Source organism: Pezoporus occidentalis, unplaced genomic scaffold, assembly GCF_034315485.1.
Source record: "Pezoporus occidentalis ecotype Australia unplaced genomic scaffold, CSIRO_AGI_Poc_V1 ctg187, whole genome shotgun sequence".
NCBI lineage: Eukaryota > Metazoa > Chordata > Aves > Psittaciformes > Psittacidae > Pezoporus > Pezoporus occidentalis.
In genome coordinates, this window is record NW_026913715.1 from 181,286 (window position 1) to 207,709 (window position 26,424).

The 26,424-nt window shown below is 59.7% G+C and overlaps 4 protein-coding genes across 10 annotated transcripts; 2 read left to right on the plus strand and 2 right to left on the minus strand.

The window, feature by feature from the left end:
- The first annotated feature begins 5,992 nt into the window (after nt 1-5,992).
- Nucleotides 5,993-17,212, plus strand: ENTPD2 (ectonucleoside triphosphate diphosphohydrolase 2). Its single transcript, XM_062615942.1, has 9 exons — nt 5,993-6,288; nt 12,877-12,994; nt 13,510-13,660; nt 14,287-14,446; nt 14,547-14,774; nt 15,152-15,418; nt 15,603-15,722; nt 15,975-16,109; nt 16,696-17,212. The coding sequence occupies exons 1-9, from the start codon at nt 6,178-6,180 to the stop codon at nt 16,894-16,896; spliced, it is 1,491 nt and encodes a 496-aa protein (XP_062471926.1). The 5' UTR covers nt 5,993-6,177; the 3' UTR covers nt 16,897-17,212.
- Nucleotides 17,213-18,850: 1,638 nt separating this feature from the next.
- On the minus strand, nt 18,851-20,379 carry TMEM141 (transmembrane protein 141). 5 transcript variants are annotated; one of them, XM_062615982.1, is made up of 5 exons: nt 20,249-20,379; nt 20,078-20,144; nt 19,893-19,976; nt 19,125-19,250; nt 18,851-18,960 (listed from the first exon to the last, which is right to left on the minus strand). In XM_062615982.1, the coding sequence occupies exons 1-5, from the start codon at nt 20,300-20,302 to the stop codon at nt 18,881-18,883; spliced, it is 411 nt and encodes a 136-aa protein (XP_062471966.1). In that variant the 5' UTR covers nt 20,303-20,379; the 3' UTR covers nt 18,851-18,880. The 5 variants fall into 5 exon arrangements, with proteins under 5 accessions (XP_062471966.1, XP_062471965.1, XP_062471964.1 ...); XM_062615981.1 differs by having other exon boundaries at nt 19,125-19,256; XM_062615980.1 differs by having other exon boundaries at nt 18,851-18,957; nt 19,125-19,301.
- Nucleotides 20,301-22,623, plus strand: PAXX (PAXX non-homologous end joining factor). 3 transcript variants are annotated; one of them, XM_062615976.1, is made up of 7 exons: nt 20,337-20,457; nt 20,545-20,605; nt 20,735-20,769; nt 20,838-21,028; nt 21,566-21,826; nt 22,102-22,195; nt 22,305-22,623. In XM_062615976.1, the coding sequence occupies exons 1-7, from the start codon at nt 20,372-20,374 to the stop codon at nt 22,342-22,344; spliced, it is 768 nt and encodes a 255-aa protein (XP_062471960.1). In that variant the 5' UTR covers nt 20,337-20,371; the 3' UTR covers nt 22,345-22,623. The 3 variants fall into 3 exon arrangements, with proteins under 3 accessions (XP_062471958.1, XP_062471960.1, XP_062471959.1); XM_062615975.1 differs by having other exon boundaries at nt 20,735-20,768; nt 20,834-21,028; XM_062615974.1 differs by lacking the exon at nt 20,545-20,605 and having other exon boundaries at nt 20,301-20,457; nt 20,735-21,028.
- Nucleotides 22,624-22,931: 308 nt separating this feature from the next.
- CLIC3 (chloride intracellular channel 3) lies at nt 22,932-26,361 on the minus strand. The gene is made up of 6 exons (XM_062615977.1): nt 26,233-26,361; nt 25,461-25,570; nt 24,625-24,750; nt 24,383-24,489; nt 23,980-24,155; nt 22,932-23,718 (listed from the first exon to the last, which is right to left on the minus strand). Exons 1-6 carry the CDS (start codon nt 26,341-26,343, stop codon nt 23,557-23,559), a joined length of 792 nt encoding a protein of 263 aa, XP_062471961.1. The 5' UTR covers nt 26,344-26,361; the 3' UTR covers nt 22,932-23,556.
- Between the last annotated feature and the right edge of the window lie 63 nt (nt 26,362-26,424).

The window sequence follows — 26,424 nt, forward strand, 5'->3', positions numbered from 1 at the left end:
GAGGGTTATATATGGAAAAAAAAATGGATTTTAAAAAGTGATGACAGCTGATTCATTCCCTGGCCAGGGTATGGATCAGTTCAACAGGCTGATCTCAGTGACAGATCATGACAGCTCCATGAAGCTCATCCCTGCTCCCAGGCAGCCCTGGGGAGCACTGGGTTTGCTGGAAGGAGATGAGCCTGGATGCTGGAGAGCTGCTGGGAGGCAGATGCTGAGGAAGTGTCTCCAGGAAAGTTCCCAGTGGTGTTTGCCCAGGGCAGGAGCTGTCAGCAGGCCCAGGCAGCGGGGCAGGGCAGCACCAAGGGCTGGGAAGCAAAATGGGAAAAGAAGGGTTCCCGTGGCTGAGTCCTGGCCAAAAGGTAGATCCTGCTCCCCTGTCCTTGTGCTCCAGAGTGTCCCTTTGCAGCTATCCCTGCAAACGGGTCCTTGTAAACAGCCAGGTGCATCCCAGGCTGCTGCTGGCACCTCGCGCTGTCCTTGCTGCTGTGGTGGTGGGAGACGGTCTGTCCTGCATGTACCATCATCTGTCCTGCGTGTGCCATCATCTGTTCTGCGTGTGCTATCATCATCTGTCCTGTGTGCCATCATCTGTTCTGTGTGTGCCATCATCTGTCCTGTGTGTGCCATCATCATCTGTCCTGTGTGCCATCATCTGTCTTGTGTGTGCCACCATCTGTCCTGTGTGTGCCATCATCTGTTCTGCGTGTGCCATCATCATCTGTCCTGTATGTGCCATCATCATTTGTCCTGTCTGTGCCACCATCTCTCCTGGTGTGCCACCATCTGTCCTGTGTATGCCATCATCATCTGTCCCGTGTGTGCTACCATCATCTGTCCCGTGTGTGCTACCATCGTCTGTCCCGTGTGTGCTACCATCATCTGTCCTGCCTCCTTCACACTGAGGATGGCCAGTGGGCCCCATGTCGCATGCTCCTCAGCCTGTTACCATGAGCCTGGGGAAACAGCTCATCAGGTGCTGCGCCACAGCTCCATGAGCAGAGCTGACAGCACCGGGAGCCTGGCAGCCTGTGCTGCCCCTGGCTGCGGCAGCTGTCCCACGGCTGGATGCCCCCCGCGTCTGCTCTGTCGTGTGAGGGCTCCTGGCAGGGCAGCCGGGAGAACCCAGGGGCACTTTGCCAGAGAAGCCGCCTATTTCCTGGCTGCTTTGGTGCCTGGACAACAGGGAGCAGATCCCTTGCCATGGGAGCCCCCCCTGGGCTGGCATCACAGAGACGCTGCCCTGGGAAACAGGATAGAGAAAACGGTTTAGAAAGTAAGGGAAGAATGGAGACTTATGCTTGGGTTTGATCTTCCTTCCAGGCAAGCATCCTTGCCAGGAGGAGGATTATAGCCTTGGATACACTGGGGTCTTTCCAGTCTTTGTGTCTGCAGGATGAAAAACTCTGGCCTTGAAGCCAAGTCCCAAGTTCACTGGGGAGCTCCCACCTGCAGGGTGTCAAGGCAAAGCTACTGGCTCAGCAGGACTTGCCCCCAGTCACGCTTCCACTTGCTGCACCCCCTTATTTTTCTCCTCTACCAGTGGAAACACTGGTTGGATTTACAGCCTCATTGCCCACAGGCTCAAACCCAAACCGAAACGCCTTGCATACATGTGCTGTGGGCTTGCTCAGTGCTGGGGCCAGTGTGGGCACTCCCAGCTATTCCCAGCAGGCACTTGCTCCTGGCCAGCCCTGAGCTGGCTCCTGTTTATAGGTAACGCTGGAAATATGGAGGTGTGGTAGGAGCACCCCAAGCAAAAGCATCATTCTGGCTCCAGCTGGACGTCTTTGCTGGGCTGAGGGATGCACCCCCAGTAGGACAGGCTACTGGGAGGTTTCCTGGTACCCTGCACGATTTTGGCAGTGAGACACCTGGGAGAGAATCATCACAAGCTGTTTGGGAAGCCCAGACACCGAAGTCCTTTGATTGGACCTGGAGGTCCCTGAGGAAATGACAGCTCTGGTTTAGCGAGTGGCTGGCCTGCGCTGGCCTGCACCCTCCCAGCCATCCACCTGATTTCTGAGCCGAGTCTCCAAGGCTGGGTCCATCCAGGTCCTGGGCCCAGTGAGAGCTGCGCAGTTCGTCCAGCTTCACTGGGAGCAGGTCACAGCCCTATCACTGGGCTGGGCATCCTGTGCTGCTCCCAGGCAGGATTGGGATTGGGATTCCACCTCCCACAGGCCACAGCATGTGGACCTGTGAGCAAACGCAACCCAGCCTGTAGCTGAGGAGAGATCCTCTGCCCTTGTCCCCTGGTTCACACGCTGCTCGTGGGGCAGACAGGAGCTGTGCTCCTGCTGGGGACACCTTCACAGCCTCTCCCCATCCTGGACATGGTGCTGGCTGCACAGGGACCATGCTGTTCTCTCCCTGCCTGCTGCTCCCTGCCCTAGGTGTCCCTGCAGAGTAACCACAGCCCCGTTGCCCTCCTGTGCTCCCTCAGGAGCTGGTCGGGACCACGCTGGGGCTCCTGTCAGAGCTGACGTCAGTGTTGTGCTGTAGCAGCTCCTGAGTGCATTGTGGGACTGTCTGCACATTGCTCATGGCTGGCCCACACTGGTGGCTCATCCTAGTCCCAAGATTATTGAATGTTCCTGGATGCATCTCCCCTGCACTTGCTTTTGGCTGAGGAGCTTGCAGATGGGAGCAGCAAACCCTGTTGATAATCTCTCATGTTGGACCCCCGCCTGTTGCCCGTCTCCAGGCTCATTTTGTTCTTCCTGTTATTTCCCAACCACACATGGAGCTGCAGTGCTGCTCAGCAGTGTTCCAGATGTGCCGCCCACCCGTTGCTCCCAGATGTGCTTGCCCATGCTTAATGAAGACACTGAGAAGCCGTAAGCCCCAGCACCAGCAAACCCCAACATCTCCAGGCACCATCTTTCAGGCCCAGCCAGTGAATTCTTTTACTCCAGTATCTCTACTAATCATTCCTTCAGCTTAGGCCACCCTCACGCAGGTGGCACCTTGTCAGATGCTTTCGTTGGAAGTGGATTGGAAAAACCCCTCCCCTTTGTCCAGGAAGTGGTCATCCCATCCAGAAAGTGGTTATCCCAACCGGGAAGTGGCTATTCTGTCCGGGAAGTGGCTATCCCGCACTGCTGGCTGGGTAACACACTCCTCACCTTCTCATTTTTGTTCCCCACCTGCCACTTTGCCCTCAGTGAATGTTTCATTCTGCCTGAGTCCCACAGCAAGGGGACAGGCTGGTATGGGAATGCCACCAAGACCCGTTTTCCCTGCAGAGCCTGCACCTCTGCTCGGAGCTGGGGGAGGAAAGCCCTGTATCCCTCATGCTGCTGAGCTGCAGTCAGTGTCCACATTAGCTGCATGGGATGTGGAAACACCAAGAGCCTGCAGACACCTCAGGCTTGCTGGTGGCACATCCTCATCCAGCTTTACCTGGGACTAAGCTCTCAGTGTTTACCCAGGTGTGAGGTGAGCAAAAGGCACCAGCACAGCTGGGAGTTGGGGCTCCTGATGTGGTTTCCCCTTTGCCTGTGACATCCATGCTCTCTGCTGGGTTCCCTTTACCATGCCCCATCTCACAGCTACACCTGGCCCCTCGCTGCCATACCCCCCTAACTGAGGTACCCCAGACACGGGATGTGAGCATGAAAATTGGCATTGAACGGTGGGGAACTGACTGTGCCTCACAGCAAACCCCAGCCCTGCATCTGGCTGATTAAATGGTTATTTCAGGTTACTGTGTCTGGTCATGCTGAGGGTCTCTGTCCCTCCTCTATCAAAGTAGGCCCCTAACATTTCACCATCTGCCTCTGTCCCTGGGGACACTCAAGGCAGGATGAACAGATGGAAAGCAGCCCTGCAGAGGAGGACTTGGGATGCAGGAAGATGTCAGATTGGACAGCAAAGAGCGTACATGGGCATGAGGATTGTGGGATGCTCTCTGGTGGTGGTGCCACCAGTAAATGGCAGCACCTCCTGTAAATGGGTGACAATGAGAAACCTCCCCTTCCTGGGGCTGACTCTGGCCGGGCTCAGGGCAACTGTGTCCAGATGCTCCCTGCCTGAACACACTGTCATGGAGATCTCTGGCTCTACACGGGTCTGCATGGCTGTCATTCCCTTTGCACGGCTGGGAGCATTTCCATCCCAGTGCACTGCAGCTCTCGATGCCTCCCTGTTTGTGCTGGAGGTTGAGTCTCTTGGGACACCAGCAGTCAGCCAGGGCTCCCTCAGACTGTGGCTCAACCCTGCCACTCCATGGGGCCAGACAAAGGGCATCAAATACAACCCCATGAAGAAAAGGAGGAAGAGCCCCTTTTGCACTGGGAAGGGATGTAAACCCTCTGCTCCATGCCAACCTGGGAACAGTGTGGCCAAACCTGTGCCAGACCAAGACCCATACCCACATCTCCACTCAAATACCAGGAAGGTCCCACCACACCAAGTAACCACCTGCCAGAAAGGGACTTGCTTCAAAGTCTCCACAAGCAAAATGAGGATGAGGAGCAAGGCACCATTCCCACTCCCACAGGGCTCCTCCAGCCCCATCTCTGCTCGTTACTAGTCAGAAAAGAGAATTTTTGTTCCTTTTCAGGCTCTGAAGACCTCTTCTCAATGCTCATCTGGCCTAAGAGAGAAACAGGAGGCTTGGCAAATATTAAAAAAAGGGATTAACTGCAATCCAGAGAGATGTTTCTGCTTCTGTGTTAATCCCTGGTGCGGTTGCACCTGTGAGGGTTACAGAAGCGTGCCTCAGAAGGACTGGATGGGTGAGGATGGGGAGAACAGCCAGGACTAGGCAGGTATTTCCCCCTGGAAACTTGAGAAGCACCTTAAAACCAGCAGTAATGCAGGAAGGCAGAAAATGATGCTCTGCTAAGCCTCTGAGACAAGACTGTGGTCTTCTGCGGTAGCAGCAGCAGCAACAAAGAGAAAATTTTTCACATAAATAAAATATTCATGTCTTGGAGTTGATTGAAGTTGATGTCTTGCAGTTTTGTATTCCAGAGGTTAAATGCTTCATGAACTGAAGTGAGGAGATAGGCACACCTGCGAAGGTCATGAAGAGGTGATGGAGCGATGGGCACCTGCAGGATAACAGTCACTCACTGTGCCCGTATTGAGCCATTTTCTTCTCCAGACTCTGCTGCCAGACGCTGCTTTGGGGGACAAAACTGGAGCTGCTCCCCACAGGATCTCCAGCAGCAGCAGGGCCTCCGTGGGACCATGGGCACAGGTTGAGCCCCTCGAGTGCCTCTGCACCCAGATACCCTGGCAATGGGCAGGAAGCCCTGAAGAACCCCCAGTGCTGGTACAACACGTGCTGCGTGGGGGGCAGCATGAGCAACAGAAAGGGCCGCTTGCTTCAAAGAGAACTAAGTGAGCCCGGGCTGTGAGGAGCTGAAGTGTGACCCTGCATCACGGCTGGGCTGGGAGCTATGTCCTCCTTCAGCTTCCTCTCCTTGGTGATATCTCCTTGTTTATTATTTTGCTCACTGTTTTATCCCACTGTGTAAGCAAGCTCAAAACTGCCTTCTCAGAGCCAGGGGCCCAACGTTCCTTGGCTCGCTACTCCATGTGGAAATGCATTACATTATTCACTTGTGACCATATTAAAAACAATCTCAATATACGCCTGGGCTCCTCAGAACTGTCACAAACTCCTTGTAATGATTAAAAGTGGAAAGATGCTCAGAGTTGCTAATCATGGCAGAGGAGGTTTGGAGTTAATCATGGTAGGCGAGACTAGAGTTTTTCTGTGGCTTGGGGTGTTCTCACCTCCCACCAAACCCATTGCTGAGCCCCAAGGTGGGGGTGATGTCTGGGGGGGGGGGAATGATGGGGCTGATCATGTCTGATCTCCCATTGTGGAGAAGATGGGACCGACCCCGGCGACAGGAGGGATGGTGTGGGGATGAACGCTGAGGTGACGGCGATGCCCGAGGGGCCGGGGCTGAGTCCCGAGTGAAGGACCATGCCCAGGGGGGTGGATGGGGCTGATCCCGAGGGACGATGCCCGGGGCGGGGTTGCGGGACGGAGACGGCCCCGGTGTCGGGGCAGCCGCGGGACCCGCAGCCCGGTGACCCGCCGGGGGGGGCCGCGGCGGCGGTGACTCAGCCGGGAGAGGCGGGCGAGGAGGAGGAGGAGCAGCAGCAGCAGCAGGAGCCGCCGCAGCCACCGAGGAGCCGCTCACCTGCCCCGCCATGGCCCGCAGGATAGCCGCCGTCCTGCTGCTGCTCGCCCTCGGCTGCCTCCTGGGCATCCTCCTTCTCTGCCTCGGGTCCGGGGACACGCGGGGCCCGCCCGGCTTCAAGGTGAGCAGGGCCGGTACGGAGGGGGCACCCGGCATGGGGGAGCGCCGCTCCCGGGGACTGGGGCAGCCGCAGCGGGCACCCGATGTGCGGATGCGCGGTACGGGAGCGGCGCCGGCAGCCAGGGGGGTCCCCAGAGCTGACGGGGGGGAACCCAAGCTGCGGTCGGGGGTCGCGGGGGCACCCGACCGCACATCCCCAGCACCTCAGACCCGCGCCTGCAGAGAGGACTGGGGGTGGCGTGTCGGGATGGGCCCCAGCCCCGAGCAGCCTTGTCGGCATCTGCGGGAAGGGCACCCCACACACCCAGCATCGCCCCTGGGCTCCGGCTGCATCGCCTGAGCCAGCGCTGCCAGATGAGACATGTGCTTCCCTGTGAAAACGAGCTGCTCCGTTTTCTTTCTCATTCTAAACTCCGATGCTGAAAGAAGCTCCCAAGCAATCTCTTGCTGGCCAAGTCCCCCAGTTGACTCCTTTGCAGCCCTTTTGTTTTAAAATGGTGGTAATTTGTTTCAGTGACAGACCAAGCTATTCCATGGGAAAAAGGCTCTTGTCCTTAAAAATGGTTCATCAAAAAACCCCTTTTTCTCATCCCAAGCAATTTGCTTGGAAACTTTCAGAGCCAGCCCAAATGCCAGATGTGTTGCCTTCGCTCCGGGTTTGTCAGATGTAATGAGGATTAGGTTAGGAAAATGAGCTGGCTGCTGTTGGTATAACTAGCAATGATGAACTCTTCCCCTGTGCCACCTTTCATGGCCATCCATTGCCATGTGCTGGGGCCTCTTGGACTGGTTTCAAAATGGACTTTGTCTCTTTGGATGTGGGGGAATTAGATCCGTCCTCAGAGCCATATGTGCAGCACTTGGTTCAGCCTGGGAAGCTTTTTTTTCTTACTGGCTCCAATCTGGAGCTTTAGCCAAATGCATTTCTAAATGCATTTCTCCTCCCAGTTCCAATCTGGAATGCATTTAGCCAGATGCATTCCCAGATATTTAATTTTTGTGCTTTTTTTGTGTTTTTTTCTCTCTCTGAATGGACACATCCTCCAGTCCACAGGCAGCCCCAGGCACGCAGATGGGTCCTGGCCCAACTCAGGGACCTGGGGGCTTGAACTGCTCCTGGATGTGTCAAGCACATACGAAGTCCGGCTCAGGTTGGCACCAGTGTCCTGCAGTGCCTGTTCCCATGGGCCTGACAGCAGGCAGGCACCAAGAGGTTTGCTTTTGCACAAAGCTCAGGGCTGCTTTGGGGATGCAAATCTTTGTCAGCCTAACTCAGTGCAAAATATGTTGACATGATTTCGAGAAGGTTGGTCCAGCTGTAGGGCACATCACCCCTGCCCGCCTGGGCAAGACACGCTCCTTGCTGTCTTGGTGTATGTTAACAGCAGCTGCTGGATGACAGCACTGTTCACTGCTCAGCTATGGCTCCAGTCTTCCCTTTCCAGTTCCTTTTGTTTGGAATATAGCCTTATAATACCCTGAATTAGTTATCCTGCTGCCAGAGGGATTGATTCCAGGAGCACAGTGTTCCCCTTCCCTTGTGGGTCTGCAGTGGGGCTTAGGGCACTGCTGCCTGATGGCTGAGAGCTGGTGCCTTCTATTGGCAACCCTTGTTTTTCCTTCTTCTGGCATATCTTTTCACTGGCCATTACAAAATGCACTGGGCTCTTTTCTTGCCAGCTGTCCTGGGGGAGCTGCAGCTCTGTGGCAGGAAAGAAACCACCGTAGACCTGAGGCCCTGTGGGTCTCACCACCCTCAAGGGAGCTGGGATGTTGTGGGCAGGGCTGGGCCCTCTCTGCATTGTGGGGCAGCTCAGAGAGCCATGGGGGGGGCTGGAAACTCAGGCACACCCACAGCCACAAGACATGGACATGCAGCCAGGCTGCAGCAAGCTGGGCAGCTCCCAGCGTCCAGCTCCTTCCTGCCTGGGGTGTGGGATGCTTCTGGCAGAGCCATGGAGTTATCAGGAATCCGGAGCCCTACCTGGGACCTCGCTCCCCTGTAGCCTTTGGGGACACAACCTCCCCTGGCGTCCCCTCTGCAGGGGCTTTGGGAATGAGCAGCCAAGTCTGGGGCTGGGATGAGCAATGCTGTGGTGGGGCAGAGCCCACAGGCCTTGGGCTGACTCAGGGACACTGTCCTGATGTGGCGCCATGCCAGGTCCACCTGTGTCCCCCAGCCCTGCAGCATCACCAGGGCCCGGTCAGGGGTCCTGTTGTTGGGAAAATCTCACATCCCTGGGCCAGCAGGAGGTGCTGGGGTTGGGGACTGTCCTGCCGGCTGGGGCCAGGGCCATGAACACGTTTGGGGACCTGGTAAGCCCCAGAGTGCTGGCAGTTGAGCGTGTGGGGTGGATGAGAGGGATGGCGAGAGCCAGGCACTGGTGCCAGAGCATGTCAGGGCATCCTTGTGTCCCTCCAACCCTCATGTCTAGCCCACTCCCTGGCAGGTGCAGGACACCTCTGTTGAAGAGCTGAGGGCAGTGCTTACACTGCAGATCACCCATGAGATGGACTTTCAGCCTGATTTCTCCATCCTGGGACCTGTCTGTGCCCCCCATGTGGCTGAGGGCCCACAGCTTGGCCACGGCTTGTGCGACTCAGCTGCTTGTTCTGCAGCGCCTGAAGCCATGGCTCCAGTGTCTGGGCACAATGGCTGAGGCAGAGACAGGGGCTGGGAAGGGGGCTGGGGCAGGGACAGGGGCTGCTGTGGGTGACTCTCCCCTGATTCCCATGTGGGTGCTGGAGACGTGTGCACTCTTGGGTCTAGAGTAGGAGATGGGACTTCTCGTTCATCCCTAGGGAACCTCCAGGTCTCCCTCAGCCTCTCCATGCCCCATGTGTGCACTTGCCTTCCTCCCCTGCCCACCACCCCCAGCACTGCTGGGGAGGGTGATGGCCTGGGGTGTAGAGCCCTGTGCCCTGGGAGGATGTACAGGGGGGTGCCATGAGGCCACAGTGGCTCCTTTCATGCTATGGTAACCATGGAGTACACCATGGAGCATCCCATGGAGCACGCCATGGAGCACGCCATGGAGCACGCCATGGAGCACACGATGGAGCACACCAGGAAGCACGCCATGGAGCACGCCATGGAGCACTCCACGGAGCATCCCATGGAGCACGCCATGGAGCACGCCATGGAGCACACGATGGAGCACGCCATGGAGCACGCCATGGAGCACGCCATGGAGCACACCATGGAGCACGCCATGGAGCACTCCACGGAGCATCCCATGGAGCACGCCATGGAGCACGCCATGGAGCACACGATGGAGCACGCCATGGAGCACACAATGGAGCACGCCATGGAGCACTCCACGGAGCACACCATGGAGCACGCCACGGAGCACTCCACGGGGCACACCATGGAGCACGCCACGGAGCACTCCACGGAGCACACCAGGAAGCACGCCATGGAGCACACCATGGAGCACACCATGGAGCACGCCATGGAGCACGCCATGGGGCACACCATGGAGTACACTATGGAGCACACCATGGAGCACCCTGTGGAGCATGCCATGGAGCTGGGGCCAGGCTAATGGCAGTCTGGAGGACCATCCCATGCCGAGGCCTGGGGCTGCTGCTCCCCACTCGGCAGCGATGGGGTCTGCCTGTGCAGAGGGTCTGAGAGCAGAGACCCCCACCCTGACCCACAGGTGCTGCTGCGAAAGGCACTGGGATGTGCTGCATGGGTCAGCTGGTGCTGATGCCAGCTCCAGCGCTGTCACTGTCACCCCAATACAACCGGGGAGGGCAGATACAGCCCCATGTGCTCGGCTGCAGGGGCTGAGCAGGCAGCACGGCTGCCCCAAGCACACACACCCACACACATGTCTGCACAGTGCACACCACCTATGTGCATGTACACATAGGCACAGGCACACTCATGCATGCAGACACGTCAGCATGCCTGCATGCATGTGCAGCTCACCCATGCACCCTGCACACACACCTCCACACTGAAATTTGCACACACGTGTATAACATATGATCACAGAATCCCAGACTGGTTTGGGTTGAAGGGGCCTTAAAGCTCCTCCAGCTCCAAGCCCTGCCACGGGCAGGGACCCCTTCCACTAGAGCAGCTTGCTCCAAGCCCCTGTGTCCAACCTGGCCTTAAACACTGCCAGGGATGGGGCAGCCACAGCTTCTCTGGGCACCCTGGGCCAGCGCCTCAGCACCCTAATGGTGCTGAGCCACGCAAACCCCACAAGTGCATGACATGAGACATGCACATGCCCTATGTCCATGCACACACACATCTCCACACAGGCGTCTACAGGCATGCACACCCCACGCACACATCCATACATCCATGCACATCCATGCACATACACATCCCCAGCGCTGCTCCTCCTGGGCTGTCCCTGTTCCTGGTGTGTGGCACTGTATTCCAGGCACTGCAGGTCATCCTCACTGCCTCCTGCTCCAGCGTTTCTTAACCCCTGCAACCCTGTATGCATCCCTATCTCCAGTTTAGAGTTTTGTCCCCCTCCAAAGCCTGCAGGTCCTGTCCTCCCCCATCATCTTGGGATTAGACACAGCTCCCTGGATCCTGGCCATGCTCAGCCTCATGTCTGGGGCACCTGTCAATGCTTTCCCTTTGGGGACAGTGTTGTTGTCCTGCTGATGCTCATGTCACTCCAGGTGATGTCCGGGGTGGTGCTGTGCCCATGAGGACACTGAAGACATCTGCATGGTGGCTGCAGGGTTTGCGGGCACACGTGTGGCAGAGGTGGATGGCGGGGTCTGCTGGGGTTGGACCCTTCCTGGGGATGCCAGCACCCACTTGTGAGCAGTGGGACACTAAAGGGGACATGTGAAGAGGATCATGGGGTGGGAGCTAGTGGGGACATGTGAGTGGGTGTCCCTGGGACAGGCAGCTTCACTGGAGCAGCCTCAGGGTCCTCTAGTACTTGTGCTTGGTGGGTGACGCCCATCTGGGGGTGCAGGGGGGCTGGGTGAGGCAGAGGGTGCTGTGGTGAGGAGGGCCTGGGGTCACACTCAGGGGGTGCCTGGCCCATGGTCCGTGTCCCGCTGGGCAGAGAAGGGGCTGAGACCCCTCAGAGGCTGCTCAGAGCAACTGACCCCAGCACCAGGCCCAGAAATGGCCCAATCTGGGGGCCCTGCTCCGCTCCCCAGTGCTGTGCTTCAGAGAAGCAGCGGGGGGGGGGGGGGGGGGGGGGCAGCTGTAGACCCCCCCTTCCTCCTCTCTGCAGGGTTCAGTCACCAGTAGCTGCTCCCCACGCAGCAGTCTGCGGATTCTCTGTTGGCTAGTGCCTTTTGTCCCAGGATGTGTGGGAAGCCTCTGATGGTTAATAGGGGCTGGAGGAGGCTGCAGGGGTTTCACCCATTGGAAATGGTTCCCTGGGGAAGCTGGGGGTGCTGCTGGTGTGGGGCCTTGGCTTCACACAGGAATGGGAGTTGCCTGTAAGCAGGGACCGCAGGCCTCTGCCCTGACAATTTATTTCTGCTGGCCAAAACCCAAACCTGCCGCCACCTAGGCTCTGTGGGAACATGGACGGGGACAAGGACGGGACCAGAAGCACCCACCAGGCAGGGCCAAGGTGGATCCCAGAGTCCGGGCGAGGCAGGCAGCAGGCAGAGCCTTTGTACAAGCCAGGTCTAAGCCTGAAGTGGTTTCACCCCCAGAGCTGCTCAGCGGGATCCCACCTCACTCCCTCCTCCCAGGGCAGCAACCCTGAGCGCAGGGGGTGCAGGCGGCACAGGGCAGCCCCTCCCTGGGAGCAGGAACCACGGCTTGGCAGGAGGGAGCTGGTTATTTATAGCCAGAGAATGGCCGAGCCATACAAGGGCAGGAGGGACGAGGTGCCGGGCTGACCATCTTTGGAGAGCTGCATCCCGAGGGGACACTCCCAGGTGTCAGGGACCTGCCCGCACAGCTCAGCATGACTGCCCACGACTGCCCACCACTGCCCACCACTGCCCACCACTGCCCACCACTGCCCACCACTGCCCACCACTGCCCACTGCCCACCACTGCCCACCACTGCCCACGACTGCCCATGGATGGCCATGGGTGCCAGTGGATGTCTCTGGCAGCCCATGGATGCCTGTGGATGCCCATGGATGCCCATGGATGCTCATGGATCCCTGTGGGCTGTCCATGGATGTCTGTGTTAGCCATGGGTGTCTGTGGGTGCCCATGAATGTCTATGGGCATATGTGGGTGCCCATGGATGCCTGTGGCTGCCCGCTGGCCAGGAGTGATGCCGTGGGGTGTTGGGAGCAGACAGCAGGTGCTCAAGAGGGTGAGGGGGTTCCCATGCCCTGAAAGTCAACGTCCCAGTCCTGTGCCAAGTAGCATCCCAAGATGTCCAGTATCCCTGGCTGGGAAGAGCGCCTGTTCCCAGCCCCATCCTGGTAGGGCCCATGCCTGGTGAGGGCAAGGCCATGCCTGCACTGGGCTGAGCAGTGCTTGCGTTTGCCAGGCAATGCTCCTGAAGATGCTGGCCAGGGCACGGGCTGTGGTGGGTCATCGAGCCCCGGTGCCTGCTCCCGGGATGATCTGGCGCACCGCGGGGTGCTGCCTCCAGGCCTGACCCACTGCTTCCCCCTGCAGTATGGCATCGTGCTGGACGCCGGGTCCTCCCACACGGCCATGTTCGTCTACAAGTGGCCTGCAGACAAGGAGAACGACACCGGGGTGGTCAGCGAGCACAGCATGTGCGACGTGGAGGGTAAGGGCTGTGCTGATCCCGGGGCCAGGGGCTGGTGGCAGGCTGTGTCCCATCCCCAGCAGGCAGGGCCCCACGATGCTGCCAATGCTCGGCCATGCCCAGCTGCCTCCCCGTGCATCCACCAGCACAGGGAGGTGCCTTAGGAGTCCAGCCCTGTTCCCCAGACCTCTGCCGTCTCCCCCAAGGCTTGCAGTGCACGCCAGTGGTTTGTCTTTTCCTGCCATACACTGAGCTCCCAGGAAACATTTCAGCTCCCTGCCTAGCCCCGTGAGGAGCGAGGGATGGTTTTCCACTCTCCATTTAAGCAACCTTTCCCAGGCTGTCTGTCCAGGGGGATGCAGCATGGGCAGGGAGATGCACTACTGGACTCTGGATGGCTCCATACCCACAGAAACCTGGAGCACCTGCCTCTGAAGCAGGCTGTGCCTGGGAGGGCCTCAGCCTGGGAGAGGCAAAGCTGCCCAGGGAGCATTTTCCCACTGCCCGCAGGGAGCAATGTTGTTTGTTCTCCACAGGTCCCGGCATCTCCAGCTACAGCTCCAGTCCTCCAGCTGCCGGGACAAGCCTGGTGCAATGCCTGAACCAGGCTCTGAGAGATGTGCCCAAGGAGAAGCACGTGGGCACCCCGCTCTACCTGGGTGCCACAGCCGGCATGCGCCTGCTCCAGTGAGTGCCCTGTGCACATCAGCCTTAAACACTGCCCAGGGGCTCTTCCATGACACCCTGCGCCTTCTCACCCAGGGGTGGGAGATGGTGAAGAACAGTTCCGAGGGAACCCCTTTGCTAGACAAAGCTCCTCACGCTCCCAGCTGCCCAGCTGTGTGTCCCTCACAGAGATCTTCCTGCCTCTCAGAGCAGGAGATGCTCTGCAGTGCTCAGCTCAGCCAGCCCCCCTGACTGAAAAGGGCTGTAGTGGGACCAACACTGGGATAACCAAGCCAGTCTCTACAGCTAGCTGGGAGGGAAGGCCCCCTGCACCCTTTGCAGCCTCACGGGATGCAGTGAGAATAACTACTCCCCCAAAAACATGGAGAGGAGGGAGTTGTGCTCCCCTTGCCCAGCCACAGGATCTGGCTCGAGAGGAGGGAGGACACCCCATCCCTGTCCCTGCCTCCTCCAGCAGAAAGAAGGGGAATTAGCTGGGGCTTTTGAGGACACCCCATGGGTACCTGGGTGAGGACCCACCTCCCTCTTGCCCCAGTGCCATGGTGAGGGTGGGACCCAAGGGCTGTGTGGGCAGTGGGGTGTGATCGCAGCACCCAGCCCAGCCCTCCACTCTGCCTGCTCCGCAGCATCTCAAGCCAGCAGGCCTCGGACGCCGTCCTCGGTGCTGTGGCGACCACACTGAAGTCGTACCCCTTTGATTTCCGGGGCTCAAAGATCTTGTCTGGGGAGGAAGAAGGGGTCTTCGGCTGGGTCACCGCAAACTACCTCCTGGAGAACTTCATCAAGGTGGGCAGGGAACTGTGGCACCCAGCAGTGGTGGCTGCGCTGGCTGGGCAGTCCTGTACCTCATCACATCCTTATGCCCACTCTTGTATTTCTTGCTCAGCGTGGATGGCTTGGAGAATGGATCCAGCCCCAGAAGAAGACCCTGGGGGCGATGGACTTTGGGGGCGCTTCCACACAGATCACCTTTGAAACCAGGGACACCATTGAAGACCCCAGAAACGAGGTGATGCTGAAGCTGTACGGCCAGACGTACAAAGTGTACACTCACAGTTTCCTCTGCTATGGAAGGGACCAGGTCCTCAAGAGGCTGCTCTCAAAGCTCCTCCAGGTACCAGCATATGCTCAATCAGGATGCCGTCTGTCATCCACATTGTGCCCTCACCCTGGTGTTTATACAAGGGTGGCCCCTAGCCCTGGGTCTAGGACAGCCCCACAGGGCCAGCTGCACCTCCTTCCCACCCATCTCTAGGTTTTTGCCCACAACCCTCTCCCATGGTCCCAGGGCTTCCTCCCACCTTCTCCATAAGGTGTTGCACCCCTTGGCCAGAGCCAAGACATCCTAAGTCATCTCGAGATGCTTGTGGCAACTGCCAGTTGTGCATCCTGCTGCCCAGTCCCCTCTGCGTCTCCCGGTAGGGAACGGAGGCAGCAGTGCCGGGGCTGTCAGGGCTACAGCTCATCTCACATATGTTGCTTCTCCGGTAGGCTGAGAGATACCAAGCCACTGTTTCACATCCCTGCTGGCCCATGGGCTACCACAAGAGCCTATCGCTGAGCAGCGTCTATGACAGCCCCTGCACGGAGAAGGAGAAGCCAAGCCTTGCCCTTGACACCACCATCACTGTGGTCGGCACTGGGAACGGGAGCCTCTGTGCTCTGCACGTCAACAAGCTCTTCGACTTCACCTCCTGCTCCTTCTCCCACTGTTCCTTTGATGGCATTTTCCAGCCAGAGGTTTCAGGAAACTTCATTGTAAGTCCTGGCATGGAATGGGATTGTGGGCCAGGTCTCCCCAGCCTCTCAGCATCATGCAGCAGCAAACCCAAACCCCCAGCCCTGCAAGGGCCGTTGCTGGTGCTACCACACCACAGTGGCTGTTGGTGGCAAGAAGGTTTGCTCCCAGCCTGTCCCCCAGTTGTCTCCCTTCCTCCATCAGGCCTTCTCTGCCTTCTTCTACACGGTGGACTTCATCCAGACAGTGATGGGGAGGCCTGTGCGCTTGCCCAGTGACCTGAAGGATGCTGCTGAGATGATCTGTGCCACCAACTGGAGCGAGGTGGGCTCCCTTGGCATGGTGGGGTGGAGAGGGCTGCTTCATGTGGGGCATCACCCAGGAACTGAGAGCAGCCCTTCAAGGGAGCTGGGTGTCTTGGCACCCATGGAATAGGGGGATAGGTGATAGGATCAGGAGTGCCTCAGGTGGGTATGTGCAGTGCCTTGGCCAGACAGGTGCTTCAGGCCACAGAAACAAAGCCTGAACCCTCCTGGCTTGACCCTTTTTCTTTCTCCCTCCATGCATCCCATCCAGCTGCTCCAGAAAGCCCCCAAGCTGGAGAAGAGGCTGCCAGATTACTGCGCCGTCACCATGTTTGTTTATTTGCTCACCACCAAAGGCTACAACTTCAACAACCATTCCTTCCCCAACATCGCCTTCCAGAAAAAGGTGGGCAATGCCAGAGGACATCCCCATCCCGTGGTATCTGCTTGGAGTCAGGCCAGAAAGTTCTGCAGGAGAGCCCCACACTAAGAAAGAGCTAAGCAGTGTGAGGGAAGATCTCGGGGAGAGGGACAGGATGGGACTCTCAGGGTCTCGGTGAATCTTTTGGGAGGTGAAAGAAACTGAGCTAAGCTGACCGGGCATGGAGTAAGGTCCTCCAGTCCCTCCCTGGCCCTCTAGACAAAAGCCACTGCAAACAACTCTTTGCTCAGGCTTGCTGGGAAGTTATCTCAGAGCAGAATCCTACCTCTGATGCCTTCCTGAGCCACAGGATGGGCAGTGAAGTCAGGACCAGCCTGAGCAGACCAGATCCTGTTCCCATTGGATAAGCCCAGCTCAGCACAGGGTAGTCATTGCTTCATCCTTGGGCTGGCTGGACCTATGGGCGAGCGAGGGCTCACGGTGCTGAATTCCCCCCCACACACCCCCATCTCCTCCATTGGGCTAACACTGAGGTGGTCCTTGGAAGGTCTCTTGAGGCTTGTGGAGATGGGTTGAGTGGGGTGGTGACCACACCATGCTCTTCCAACAGGCAGGAGATACCTCCATCGGCTGGGCCCTGGGCTACATGCTGAACCTCACCAACATGATCCCAGCAGAGAAGCCCTCTTCCCACAAAAGCATGCTGTACAACTACTGGGTCATCCTCATCCTGCTCTTTGTGGTCACCACCCTGACATCTCTGGTGACCGCTGTCTGCCTGCTCCGGCGCAGCAAGTCTGGCACAATCTAATGGCCTTGTCAGGGAGCCTTGTCTGCAGGTCCCTGCACCGTCCTTCCTGCTGGAGTCTCCATGGCCTGAACACTTGGAATGCAGCAAGTGCTCAGAGATGTCCTCTTCCCATGCCTGATGCTGCCTGTCCCAGAAGGAAAGCTGCCCCTTCATGCCCTCCCCTTGCTTTCAAGCTGCAGAAAGGGAGGGACAGAAAAGGAGTGCTGGCCTGGCAGGACAACAGCTTAAGGGCTTCCCAGTGCTACTCAGGGACGGACCCCAGAGCAGACTCGGGATTTGGACATTCAGACCTGGGGCATCTTTCTGCCACCAGACCTGGGCTATCTTTCTGCCACCAGACCTGGGCTGAACTGGGTCAGCAAGTCACAATAGTAGGATTTATTTTCATGTGCATGGCATGGGTGGGGAACATTTACACTAGTCCTTACAGCTGACCTCTCTAGCCTGTCCCTGAAGCACAAACCCTGCCTCCTGGGAGCTCTGGGCATCAGCCAGAGCCCATGCTGTCTTTCTGGATGACACACAAATCCCACTGACCTTTCTGAGGGTCAGATCTTGGCCTAGACTTTCACTGGTCTCAGCACATGAGCTTTGGACAGCGGCTTAGCAACAACCAGACATGGGGAGCAGGCAGCTTCCCAGGTCCCACTTCAGTAACTTCATGGTGCCTTCCCCATTCCTGTGGTTCCTAACCCAGATTCGCCTCTGGCCATAGCCAGAGCCTCCTCCATTCCCAGGCTGACAGGCTCACTGTGGGAGCGGGGCTTTGCTCTGCTTTAGGATTTGATCCCTGCAGCACCCCTCCCCAGGCAGCTGGGAGGACGCGCCTTTATTTCCAATTGAGCAAGAACAGGGACATGCAAACAGGCAGGTCTGGGTTTGTCTGGTTGGGTTTTTTTTTATAATCAGAAATAAATCTTTGTAACCACTCCTATGGCTCCGTGGCTCACGATCAGCAACAGGCTGGTCAAGCCTGGCCGTCCCACAGGGGTAGAGCCACTTACGGGGTCTACACGGACACAGCCACAAGTCAGGCTCTGCCTGGAGGTCTCATTCCTTTGCAGCCTGCCCAGTGCTGAGACACCACCATGGCTTCATATGCTTTACCAGCCTGAAGACAGACTGAGGTGGGCTTGAAACCTCACTCCAGACCTGGGACCAAGAGGAGGTGGAAGAGTTTTAATCAGCCTAGAAGGTCCAAAGACATGAGCAGGCAGCACTCAAGCTGACTGTCCTATGCACTCACTACTGTGCTCACTCCACACAAGGAGAACACACAGGGAACCTCTGCTCCCAGAGACTGGTTCTGGTACCCAGGCAGAGCAGGAGAGCAGCCCACAATTCTGTTCATGTAGTTGTTGGCAGCTCAGAGCCACCACGTATCCAGCTGCCAGCACAGGCCCAGTCCCGACTTGTCAACCCCATCCGGAGCGATCCTCCAGCCCTCTGTGTCCCTCCACACACCCCGGGAGAGGAGCGGCTTCAACAGAGCTACGGTTTCCTGGCACGACCTCTGCTCCAGGGCTCTGCTCCATCAACACCTTTCCCTGCTCCCGCTGCACTGTGGCTCAGCACACCCGCCCCCTGCAGCCACTTTGCTTTTCACTCTTCTGGCTGCTCCCCATCTCTGCACAGAGCAAATGTGATTCCAGCTCAGATGTTCTGAGCGCTAAAGCCAAGGTCGCGCCCCGGGCCCCTCATCTCCCCAGCACAGGGCCTCCCTCCCGTGGCGAGGCCCCGGAACCACCGCCCGCCTCCGTCCACAAGCGCTTTCAGCTCTCGACTTTTATTGCATCCCGCACATGTGATGTTCAGAGGCCGCCTGGGAGGCAGCCTCTACCCCGTGGTGCCTCTACCACGCTCTCACTGCACGATCAACTCATCTGAGGTGCGGGAAAGCGCCACAGACCCACCAGGCTGGCAGGCAGCACAGGCACAGCAGGCAGGGAGGGCAAGAAGGGCATGGTGCTCTGGGCTCTACCAGCTACTCCACAACGTCCCCATACTTGTTCTTCCTCACCAGGGGTGCTGCACTCCCTCTGTCCTCTGGACTAGGCAGATCTTCTGCAACAGAAAGAACAAGCTCCCATCCTTCAGCTGCAGAGTGCCACTGGGCACATGGGGATTTTGGCAATGACAGTCACCAGCTTAATTATGAGACAGGAACAGCAGGGAAGAACCAGGCATGACAAGCCCAGGGAGGGCAGCAGGGAGGGATGTGAACATACCTGCAGGCTGAGACACTCTACCAGCCATGGCGAGCTCTTGTGGGAACTTGCCTGTCTCCAGGTAAATCCAGAAGTCAGAGCATTTCTGTGTCTCAGCTCTGGTTACCACGTAGCTGGCGAGGGACCCTGCAGCTGAAGAGACCAAGGTGCTCCTGAGAAAGCTAACAGCAAGGGCATCTGCTAAGAGCAGTGGTGAGAATTGAGCTTGCTCAGCCTGGGGAAGAGAAGGCTCCTGAAGGGGAGACCTGAGAGCAGTTCCAGTGCCTAAAGGGGCTGCAGGAAAGCTGGAGAGGGGCTTGGGACAAGGGCCTGTAGGGACAAGCCAAGGGGAATGGCTTTAACCTGCCAGAGGGGAGACTGAGATGAGCTCTTAGGCAGAAGCTCTTCCCTGTGAGGGTGCTGAGGCGCTGGCACAGGGTGCCCAGAGAAGCTGTGGCTGCCCCATCCCTGGCAGTGTTCAAGGCCAGGTTGGACACAGGGGCTTGGAGCAAGCTGCTCCAGTGGAAGGTGTCCCTGCCCGTGGCAGGGGTTGGAGCTGGAGGAGCTTTAAGGTCCTTTCCAAACCAAGCTATTCCATAATCCTATGAAAGCACCTACTGGCATGCACTTACTGGTGCAGCTGCCTGTGGGCCATCCCTGATCCCACAGGGCTCCATGGAGGAGGGATTAGCCAGGGGAGAGAACCCCCCACGCTATGGACAAGCAGCTCCTCTGCCTGCAACACGGCACCGTCCCCGCTGCCACCCGCCCCCGGGGCAGGACACTCACCGCCGGCCAGCAGCAAGCTCCACTGGAGGCTGTACGGCACCTTCCTGGTCACCAGCTTCTGCACCGCGAACACGGCCCCGCTGCCTGCCGAAACCCAGGGCTCGGGCGCTCTTACCGGCCACGGCCCCGCCCGGGCCGCTGCCCCCCGCCGCTGCCCGCAGCTCCTGCGGGAGCTGGGCCCTTACCTGCCAGGAAGGTGCCGATGCCCTTCAGGAAGGCGTGGGACTGGCAGGCCGCGTACTGCTGCAGCGCCTGCGGGGACACGCTCAGCGCGGGGCGCGGACACCCGCTCCCCCCTTGCCCCGGCTCCCTCAGCCCCGGCTCCCACTCCCCTCCCCGCCGGCCCCGCAGCGCACCGGGTGCTTGGCCGCCACCTCATCCTCCACCCGCCGCACCCCCAGCGTCACCATGGCCGGGCTGGCGGCGGCGCAGCAGGGAGGGCCCGCACGGGCTCGCCCGCCTCTTCCGGCGCGACAGCCATGGCGGAGCCGGCGGGGCCCTTCCACCGGTTGCAGGCCGGGTCGTGCCGGTACCTGTGCTACTGCGGGCCCGGCGGCAGCGTCTAGTGAGTGCGGGAGCGGGAGCGGGGCCGGGGCCGCGGCCGCGCGGAGGCTGGGGAGCCCCGGCGCAACCTGAGCCGCTCTCTCCGCAGCGTGACCGATGCGCTGGAGGTGTGGGCTGGGGGGCTCGGCGCCCCCCCGTCGCTGGGCTGCGTACGTACCGGGGCCGGGGTCGGGAGCCGGGGCCGGGGCCGGGAGCCGGGGCCGGGGTCGGGAGCCGGGGCCGGGGCCGGGGCCTGGCCAGAGACAAGCGGTTTCGGGACCTGCCCTCCTCCCGTGCAGCGGTGCCAGCCGGAGGAGCACGGCGCGAAGCTCAGGTGCGTGCGGCAGAGCGGGGGGACCGGCCCCGGCTCCGGGCCCCGCTGACCCCGGATCGTCCGGGCAGGGAGGCCCTGGGGCGCGGCGCGGGCTCGTTGAGCCCGGGGGAGGCCCCGGGCACGCTACGGCTGCAGGGGGACGCTCCGTGCTCGGCCCTGGATCTCCGGCCGCTGCCCGCCGGGGAGGCGAGGAGCCAGCTGCGGGCGCTGCTGTTCGGCATGGCGGGGCGCATCGAGAGCCTGGAGAGACGCCTCAGCGGTACGTGCGGGCCGACTGAATCGGGGTGAAGGCGCGACGGGGGTGGGCAGCGCCCTGCAGCCTTCAGAGCATCATCCGCCCACCCAGAGCTGCCCCGAGGGATCCAGACGAGCTCTGGGCCTCTCTGGCCTCACCCCAGGTGGTTTCTCCTCCCTGGTCCCACATGGACTGACAAGGAGGCAGTAGAGGTGATGCTGCTGCCTTCTTCCTCGTTGGCTGCCTAGTTCCCAAAGCTGGCCAGGATTTGCATTTCATCACCTCGGGTGGAAGGGCTCCTGTGTGGGACCAGTGTTGTGTCCCTGTGCAGAAACACAACCTTGTTCCCGTGGCCCCATCATCAGGAAGGGGGGATTCACCTTACAGAGGTCTCTGTTCTGGGGGCCTAGGGGGATCTTGGGGCTTTGGCAGCCTGGGTGAGAGTTCTGGGAGGAGAATATTTGGCTGTAGAGGACATGGAACTTGCAGGGAAGGCCTGGGGTGCTGCTTGCTGCATTAGAGTGTGTGTACGGTCACAGGCTCTGGCTCTTGCCTCAACAGTGGTGGAGACACTGGCATCTTCCTGCAGCCCTAAGAAGAATACAGCCCAGAACCAGCAGCAGTTCCTGCCAGGTAAGCAGTTGCCAGGGGGCACCTCCCCTGGTCCTGCTGTTTGTCTTCTCTTCCCTAGGAGGCTGTTGTTTCTGTGTCCATGTGCTCTCCAGGACACTTTGAGCCCCCTTGACTGTGGCTTGTTCTGGCACAGAAGAGGCCAGGGGTCAGCATGGTGTCTTGTGGGTGTCTGGGATGTGCTGTGCTCAGGTCAGGTGCCAGGCATCATGAGGCAGGTTGCGTGGTAGCCTCCAGGAGGAGGTCAGGCTTCACTGCTCCTCCAGGCTGGAGGCCGGGGCAGGTCCATGTCTCCCTGCTCCTTTGGGAGAGGAGGCCAGGCTGGGCCCTTCCTTGCTCACCGTGGAGGCTGGGCCTGCCAGGCTGGGCTGCTGGGCACTCACCCTAGGCATAGAGGGATTTGCAGGGCTGCCAGAGCAACTGGCTGACCCTTTGCAATCCGTCCTGCCTGTCCCTCACCGAGGCAGACCCCAAGCCTTGGAAGAACAGGGGTGCTGGCTCTGATTTGCCAGCCAGGAGGAAGATCCCAGGGGAGTCTCTCATTAATCCTGGCTTTAAAAGGTGAGTGCTGGGGCCAAGTGGTAAGGATGGGCTGTGTAGAGGTCCCGTGGACTCTGCTCTGTAACTGCGTGGGAGCAGGGGGTGTGATGCTCCCTCCATCTCCTTCTAGCAAGAAGGCACCGTCTGGAGTAGACTTTGAGGACTCCTGACCTGTGCTGCCCTACCAGAGCCTGGCCAACTGCGGCTCTGGCAGGTGAAGGTTTCAGTTGCACCTGGGAAGACGGATGGACCAGCAGGACCCAGAGGGCTGGCTTTTTTCCCCTGCAGGTCTTCCCTGCTGGCAGGGGCCACCTCCCCACCTCACTTGCCATGAATTTGTGGGGTTTTTAACGAATTTTTATATAGCCATATAACTAAAAGATTGCCTGTGCTTAACTTATTGCCAGTAAAGATGTTTAGCCAGCTGGTCTCTGGGGACCAGGACAACATGGGTGGTCCATTCTGCCTTTCCTTTGGTTGGGAATCCTGTGGCCAATTTCAACTGATCTTGGAGGGTCAGGGGCTCAGAGCTCACCTTCCTGACAGCTGTGTGCCAGTGGGCTGGTGGGTGAGTGGTTGGAGCTTTCCCAGGAGAGCTGGGAGAATGGGTCCAGGCCCCGCTATGCACTGGGAATTGGGTGTCAAGTCCTGTGAGGCATGAGAGCTGCTGAGGCTGGTCACTCCTGACACACTTGTCTCACTTGCAAAGCGTTTATTGATTTCCAGAAGCTCTGATACATGGCTTGGACTTGCCCTGTCTCACCCCCATCCCTCTCCCAAATCTGCTCCTGAGAGCTTCCTAATGAAAGGTTCAAGGGGCGCAGTGCCCTCTGCTCCCCTTGCCCAGGGGATGGGGCCCTGCCGTCTCCTCCACCCATGCTGTGTTCCCCCCCCCCATTTGCAGGGCTGTGCCATGGCTGTGCTGGTTCCCCTCACTGGTGCAGCTGCTTGGGAACATCATGCTGCAGGTCACTGACTGGCAGGTGGCATTCTGTACCTCCAAGGGAGGCTGCAGGCATGCCCACTGCCCTCTCTGCCCCACAGCCCTCTGCTCTGGGCAGCTTTTCCTCCCCAGCTGGTGGCCTTGTCCTCAGCACTGCCGAGCTTTGGTACAGATGGTGCCAGTGGCTCTGGCCCCCTTGTACCCATTACAATGCTTGAGGAACCGCAGGGCAGGTTGAGGGGGTGCTGGCTGGTCTGGGAGGATGGCACAAGAGGTGAAAACGCATTTGCGGGTGCAGTGCAGTGCAGATAGCTGCCAGCACCTCGGGTAGGGGTGCCAGCTGAGGGAATGTGGGTGCCAGTGCACAGCTCATGCTCACTGCCCTCCCCAGTGCATGCAGGCAGGACCGTGATGGTTACAGCAGGACCAGGGCGAGTGCTCACTGCAGCGACCGCACCACGGAGCGATAGGCTTGTACAATCTCCTCGCTGCTGGGGCAGCTGTATCTGAACTCCTTGGTTTCCCTGGCACTGTTGAGGTACCGCCACACGCCCTGCAGGTCCTTGGGGATCCCAAAGCGCCGGTAGTGCTGGCACACGACCTGCGGGCAGGAACGGGGTGAACCTCTGCCCAGCACTGCATGCCCGGGGTGTGCCAAGGAGGGCCCCATGGCCAGGGGCTGGTACTGACAAGCAGGAGGGTGGCAGGGGGCCAGGGCACATCCCTGGGACTACACAGGATGGTCTCTCATGGAGGACATGGGGGTTGGCGAGTGAACAGGGGGTTGCTGCAGGCACCAAGGGGCAGGACTGGGGAGCCAGGGAGAGGAGCAGGTGAACGGTGCTGAGGTGCCAGCACTCACCTGCACGATGTTCAGCTTGGGCAGCAGGTTGCAGTCTGCCAAGGTGAGCTGGTCCCCGTCGAGGAAGCGGCGTCGGGAGGCCCGGAGGAAGGGCTCATGGGCCAGCTCGTGCTCCAGGGGGGCACTCAGGAACTCATCCAAGTTCAGCAGGGCCCGCAGCAGGTTCCGCTGCAGTGCTGCAAAGGGGTGGCAGCATCAGGGCCCCTCAGCTGTGCTGCAGCTCCTGCCCCACGCCCAGCCCTACACGTGGACCCAGCCACACCGAGCTGTGGGGAGCGACAGCGCCTGGAGCCCCAGCTGGGGCAGGGGAGGGCTGCAGTGGCTCAGGGTGACCCGATGGGGCTCTAGGGTGGTGCCACCTGAGAGGTTGCATGAGGTGTCTGTCCCCCACCCAGCGGCTCACCCTGGTCCTGGGCAGGCACTGGGTTCTTGATGTAGGTGGAGAACTTGTGGAAGATGTCATTCCCTGCCAGGCTGGACTCCCTGTACTGCGGGACCAGGCTGGGGAACCTGCCGGGACACAGGCACAACTGAGGGTGGCAGCAGGAGCCAGCAGGAGCTCATGTGCTGTCTGCTGCCCCTCCTCAGCCTGTCCTGCCCCTCTCTGGCCCCTGGACCCCTGTCAGGGCAGCAGCTACCACTGACATGGGTGGGCCCAACTTCTCCTCCAGGAAGTCCTCGATGGTGACAGTATCAGTCTTTGGCTCGCCGTTGTAGAGTAAAACGGGCAGCTGGGCCCCCGGCGCAAAGTCCTTCAGCACGTCCAGTGCCCTGCAGGAGATGGGGACAGATCATAGAACCACAGAATGAACCAGGTTGGAAAAGCCCTTTAAGCTCATCCAGTCCAACCCTTACCCCAGCACTGCCAAGGCCACCACTGCCCCATGGCACTGAGGCCTCGGCTCCACGCTGTGTGAACACTTGCAGGGACGGTGACTGCAGCCCTGCCCTGGGCAGCCTGTTCCAATGCCTGAGCACCCTCTGGGGCAGGAATTGTTTCTCAGCTCCATCTAAACCTGCCCTGGGGCAGCTTGAGGCCGTTTCCTCTTGTCCCATCCCTTGTTCCTTGGGAGCAGAGCCCAGCCCCTCCTGGCTCCATCCTCCTGTCAGGCACTTGTAGGCAGCGATCAGGTCCCCCCTGAGCCTTCTCTTCTCCACACTGAACCCCCCAGGTCCCTCAGCTATTCCTCATGACTTCCTAGGGCTCTGCAGGGCACCACATGTGTGTCCTGGGCAAAGGGACGAGGTGGTGCTCCCAGGCTGCATCTCCTCAGCATGTGCCTGTTGCAGCTCAGTCCTTGAAGAAGCCCACATACCTCCCTCAGACAGCGGGGGGGGTGGATATGCACAACAGTTGCCATAGTCCCACAGTGCCCATCCTTCGCACCTTTCCCTGGGTGGGAAAAGTGTGCCAGGGCAAGTCTGTCCACCCTGCCTGTGACCCCAGGGCTGGCAGACCCTTGGGAGGAGGCATCACTCACCTCTTCACATCCACGGTGGTGAGGGTGAAGGGCACACCTTTGAGCAGCAGCACCATGAAGAGCCGCTGGCAGAAGGGGCAGTGGCCCACACTCTCCCCATCCTCACTTGCCTGTGGGCAGAGGGAGAGCTCAGTGGCCCCTTTGCCCAGCATGGCTACAGGCAGCCAAGCAGCGCTGGCATCGGCTGTACTGGGCAGGGCACCAGCACCTCCCAGCTCCTGGGGCCTTGCTGCCTCACCCCATCAGCCTCCATGGCTGGTGCTGGCCCTGGCCTGCTGGGGGACATGAGGACCCCAGCCCCACAGTGCTGAGGAAGACGGGGCCTGGGGCAGCTGTGGCAGAGGAGAGCCCAGCACGGTGGGGACCGTGCTGGAGAAGGGTGATGGTGATGCCGGTGGCCCCATCGCTCCCGGGTGTGAGCCCAGGCGGGCCCGTCCTGCCCGGTGCAGCCAGACAAACTGCCCTGGCCGGGTGGAGGCAGGAAGGGCCGGGCAGGTGCAGGGGATGCTGCAGTGGCTGGGGAGTGAGGGGGCTGGTGTGGGGGGTATCCCAGCCCAGCATCCCAGGCTGAGCACCAGAGCCCTCCCTGCCCACAGGCAGCATTATGCTGTGTCCTGGGGAAGAGCCCTGAGCTGCCCGCTGCCGTCCACGGCACAACATGAGCACTGCAGTGGGCAGAGGCAGCACAGCCAAGCCAGCCCAGCAACGCCTGAGGCCCTGCCAGAGGTGCCCACCGGCCTGGGGCACCCCAGGTCCCCCTGACCCCTCTCACCTTAACGAAGAGCTGGATTTGGGGTTTCTCTGCCATGCTGGGTGGTGGCTCCTGGCTGAGTGGTGGCGGTGCTGTGAGCGCCCAAGAGCCGTGCCTGGTCCCAGCCCACATTCCTCCCTAGGGTGCACCTGTTCCCACCCATGCCTGGCCCCACAGCACCCAGGGCCGCCCTGCCATGGGGCCCAGCCCCAG

Bases quoted from the DNA above. Each gene is read 5' to 3' on its own strand.
- PAXX (XM_062615974.1), top strand. From the start codon at position 20,301: ATGGCCGGGCTGGCGGCGGCGCAGCAGGGAGGGCCCGCACGGGCTCGC. The intron at 20,458-20,734 runs GTGAGTGCGGGA...CCTCCCGTGCAG, and splicing joins GGGCCCGGCGGCAGCGTCTA to CGGTGCCAGCCGGAGGAGCA. The intron at 21,029-21,565 runs GTACGTGCGGGC...TTGCCTCAACAG, and splicing joins CCTGGAGAGACGCCTCAGCG to TGGTGGAGACACTGGCATCT.
- ENTPD2 (XM_062615942.1), top strand. From the start codon at position 6,178: ATGGCCCGCAGGATAGCCGCCGTCCTGCTGCTGCTCGCCCTCGGCTGC. The intron at 12,995-13,509 runs GTAAGGGCTGTG...TGTTCTCCACAG, and splicing joins CAGCATGTGCGACGTGGAGG to GTCCCGGCATCTCCAGCTAC. The intron at 15,723-15,974 runs GTGGGCTCCCTT...CATCCCATCCAG, and splicing joins GTGCCACCAACTGGAGCGAG to CTGCTCCAGAAAGCCCCCAA.
- CLIC3 (XM_062615977.1), bottom strand. From the start codon at position 26,343: ATGTGGGCTGGGACCAGGCACGGCTCTTGGGCGCTCACAGCACCGCCA. The intron at 24,751-25,460 runs GTGAGTGATGCC...CATCTCCTGCAG, and splicing joins ACCACCGTGGATGTGAAGAG to GGCACTGGACGTGCTGAAGG. The intron at 23,719-23,979 runs GTGAGTGCTGGC...TCCTGCCCGCAG, and splicing joins CCAAGCTGAACATCGTGCAG to GTCGTGTGCCAGCACTACCG.
- TMEM141 (XM_062615979.1), bottom strand. From the start codon at position 20,302: ATGGTGACGCTGGGGGTGCGGCGGGTGGAGGATGAGGTGGCGGCCAAG. The intron at 19,302-19,892 runs GTGAGTGTCCTG...TGCTCTTAGCAG, and splicing joins GAGCTTGCTGCTGGCCGGCG to ATGCCCTTGCTGTTAGCTTT. The intron at 18,961-19,124 runs GTATGTTCACAT...TTTCTGTTGCAG, and splicing joins TAGAGTGTCTCAGCCTGCAG to AAGATCTGCCTAGTCCAGAG.